The 2,790-nt window shown below is 37.2% G+C and overlaps 1 protein-coding gene across 1 annotated transcript; it reads left to right on the top strand.

Annotated features, from left to right (window-relative positions):
* Positions 1-198: 198 nt before the first annotated feature.
* Positions 199-2,182, top strand: LOC110444372 (the record flags this gene model as incomplete). The annotated part of the gene is made up of 3 exons (XM_021488755.1): positions 199-343; positions 969-1,099; positions 2,001-2,182. Coding segments are annotated over 3 exons (412 nt in total), but the record flags the coding sequence as incomplete, so codon positions are not given.
* Positions 2,183-2,790: the final 608 nt, after the last annotated feature.

Below are 2,790 nucleotides of genomic sequence, written 5' to 3'. Positions count from 1 at the left end.
GTCGGATTCATGTTTATTCATTACCCTGCTGTAGTCTGATTCATGCTTAAGGATTTGCTGTATGGAAATCTGCTTCATGTTTTTTCAATGAATTATGTACTTTCATCTTTATTCATGAAGCATGTACTATAAATAATCTACGTCATACTAAACCATGGGACTTGTGTATGTTACAGGTGAACTGGTTTTATTTTGTAGAGAAACACCAGACATACTGGAGTATTGGAATGGCGTGCTGCTGTTCATGAAGGAATTAGCACTTTCAGAAAAATGTGCAAAGTTTCCAGTTGTGATTAAACCATTCAAATACTTTTTTGGTAACTTGGCCGAAAAAAGATTAAAGGTAAGCATTGTCTGTTCTGTTCCATAAGATATTTATACCCTCATTACATTTATTATGAGGAAATCTTTTCAGACTCATTGTTCGAGTCACAGCTGGTCAAAGGTTAATTAAAATATAAATCCTATTACATAATTGTCACAATTCAGGTGAAGAAGAGGAATGCGTCTGTTCAGGACTGGTAACATCTAGCATATCATTTATATACAGAAACAAAACAACAACAGTGCATGTTTCCAGTCTGTCGTGTTCTGCTTCTTGATGACTTTTCTATTTTACTGATCAGGAATGCTGCAATTGATGACGTAATCTGGCCAGATATATCGTAATTTCCGTGTTTGTTGATCAGATGCAGATAGGAAACCTTTTTTTTTTTAAATTTTATAATGAAATAAAGATATATATACCATGCACACATCCTTCTGTATCTTGGATGTTTGTTCATTCATCCATAACTAATTGTATGTTTCTAGGTGACATTAAAACTATGAAGAGCAGTTCGGAAGATAATTTGGAGAGTTGACATTGTTATTAAAAAAAGATGTGAATATTGAAGGTTGTGACTGTTTATTCTATTGGCTGTCCTATGTATATGTTAAAAAATAATAAAAACACATTTTTGTTGTAGAAAACTCCCGAGCTCATCACCCAATGGATGCCAGTATTCAGCGAAATGCTGCAAAAGACACCATCGTCCAAGTGCCTGGACAGTTGGGCTTTCCAAACTGCCATTACAATGGCGGAATTTTGGCCTCCACAGTAAGTCTAGTACATCGTAATCACAAGGGTCACACAGTTCATATCATATAGGTCATGTCAAACAAGTCAGATAATACAGGTCATGCCATATTATACAGGTCAGATGATACAGGTCAGGTCATATAGGTCAGGTCATACATGTCATATCATATAGGGCATGTCAAACAAGTCAGATAATACAAGTCAGGTCATATTATAAAAGTCACAGACAGGTCAGGTCATATAGGTCAGGTCATATTATACAGGTCACATACAGAGAAGGTCATACTGGTCATATCTTATAGGTCATGTCATACAGGTCAGGTAATACAGGTCGGGTCATAGATGTCATATCATACAGGCAATATCATACAGGTCATATCATAAAAGTCATAAGGTATGTCATACAGGTCATATCACACAGGTCATGTCATACAGGTCGGGTCATAGCTGTCATATCATACAGGTCATGTCATACAGGCCATGTCATATTATACAGGTCACATACAGGTCAGGTCATACAGGTCATATCACACAGGTCAGTTCATATAGGTAATATTATACATGTCACATACATGTCATATCATTCAAATCATAGCATACAGGCCATGTCATATTATACAGGTGGTTATATTTGTTAGATCGTACAAGTTTGGCCGTACATGTTAAATTGTCCGGACATGCGTGCATACGTAGGCGTACAGGTAAAAATATATTTATATTTTAGCGTAAAGGTTATGACTGGTAGGTATATGTTTATGTATACATGAAGGTCATCTATATACACGTGTATATGTCATGTATACAAATGTATACAAATGTACGGGTCATTTGTTTTAGCAACATGTACTGAGTATTGTACGGATAGGAGTTTAAGAAGTCTAGTCTAAAGAAAAAATGATTTATCATATTTTTTTTACAGGAAAGGATTAGCTATACCCTGGCTCACAATCGTGAAAGGACTGTTGCAGTATCCGGACCCAGACGCCGGGAGAGCGGCTAATTACATTCTTAGCAAGGATAAATTCATAGCGATTTGGGATTGGAAAGTAAGATAATTTGAGATTGTACAGAATAACCAACTCGAAGATCGCGATTACGCCCAGTTATCGGAGCACACGTCAAAGGACGAGTTTGTGCCAATGTGTATACAATGTAGTTCTCTCACTGTGTGTCGTACACATATACGTGGGTTACTTCATGTGTGTGTCCTTGTCTTCCACACGTGTGAGTCAAAGTTAATAATTTGTGCCGTGGACTGTCTAATCGTATGTCGTGCATGGTGTGTTCCAATTGTAAAGAGATCAAACGTCCTGTAAACTGTTTTATCCAAATCAGCGATCGACTTCTTTTGCATGAATATGTCGCCACGAAAGTGGACATTTGTTACACACTAGGCTGTAGACCGTAGTATTAAATAGTTAGTAAGAGTCATTCTTTATTCACTGGTGTTATAAAGGTTGCAGGTTCATACACACCCCTGGTGCTATGAACTGTTCCCTGCAATACATACCTTCACTTGGCTACAACTGGTACATGTGTTTCTGTCGGTAGTTCAAGAGCTTTCTTCCTTAGCTAGCCCATATATTTTTCTTCTCGGCAAGCTCATATGACTGACATATCCACATTTTCTGTGTAATCAAACTACATCAATCCTCATATTTAGACCCTAGTTATGAAGGTTACGTCAACACTCATCATGTTAGCCCCTA

Source organism: Mizuhopecten yessoensis, unplaced genomic scaffold (genome assembly GCF_002113885.1).
Source record: "Mizuhopecten yessoensis strain PY_sf001 unplaced genomic scaffold, ASM211388v2 hete_36107804, whole genome shotgun sequence".
NCBI lineage: Eukaryota > Metazoa > Mollusca > Bivalvia > Pectinida > Pectinidae > Mizuhopecten > Mizuhopecten yessoensis.
The sequence above is the reverse complement of the archived record's forward strand: the minus strand, read 5'-3'. Positions and strand labels throughout refer to the sequence as shown.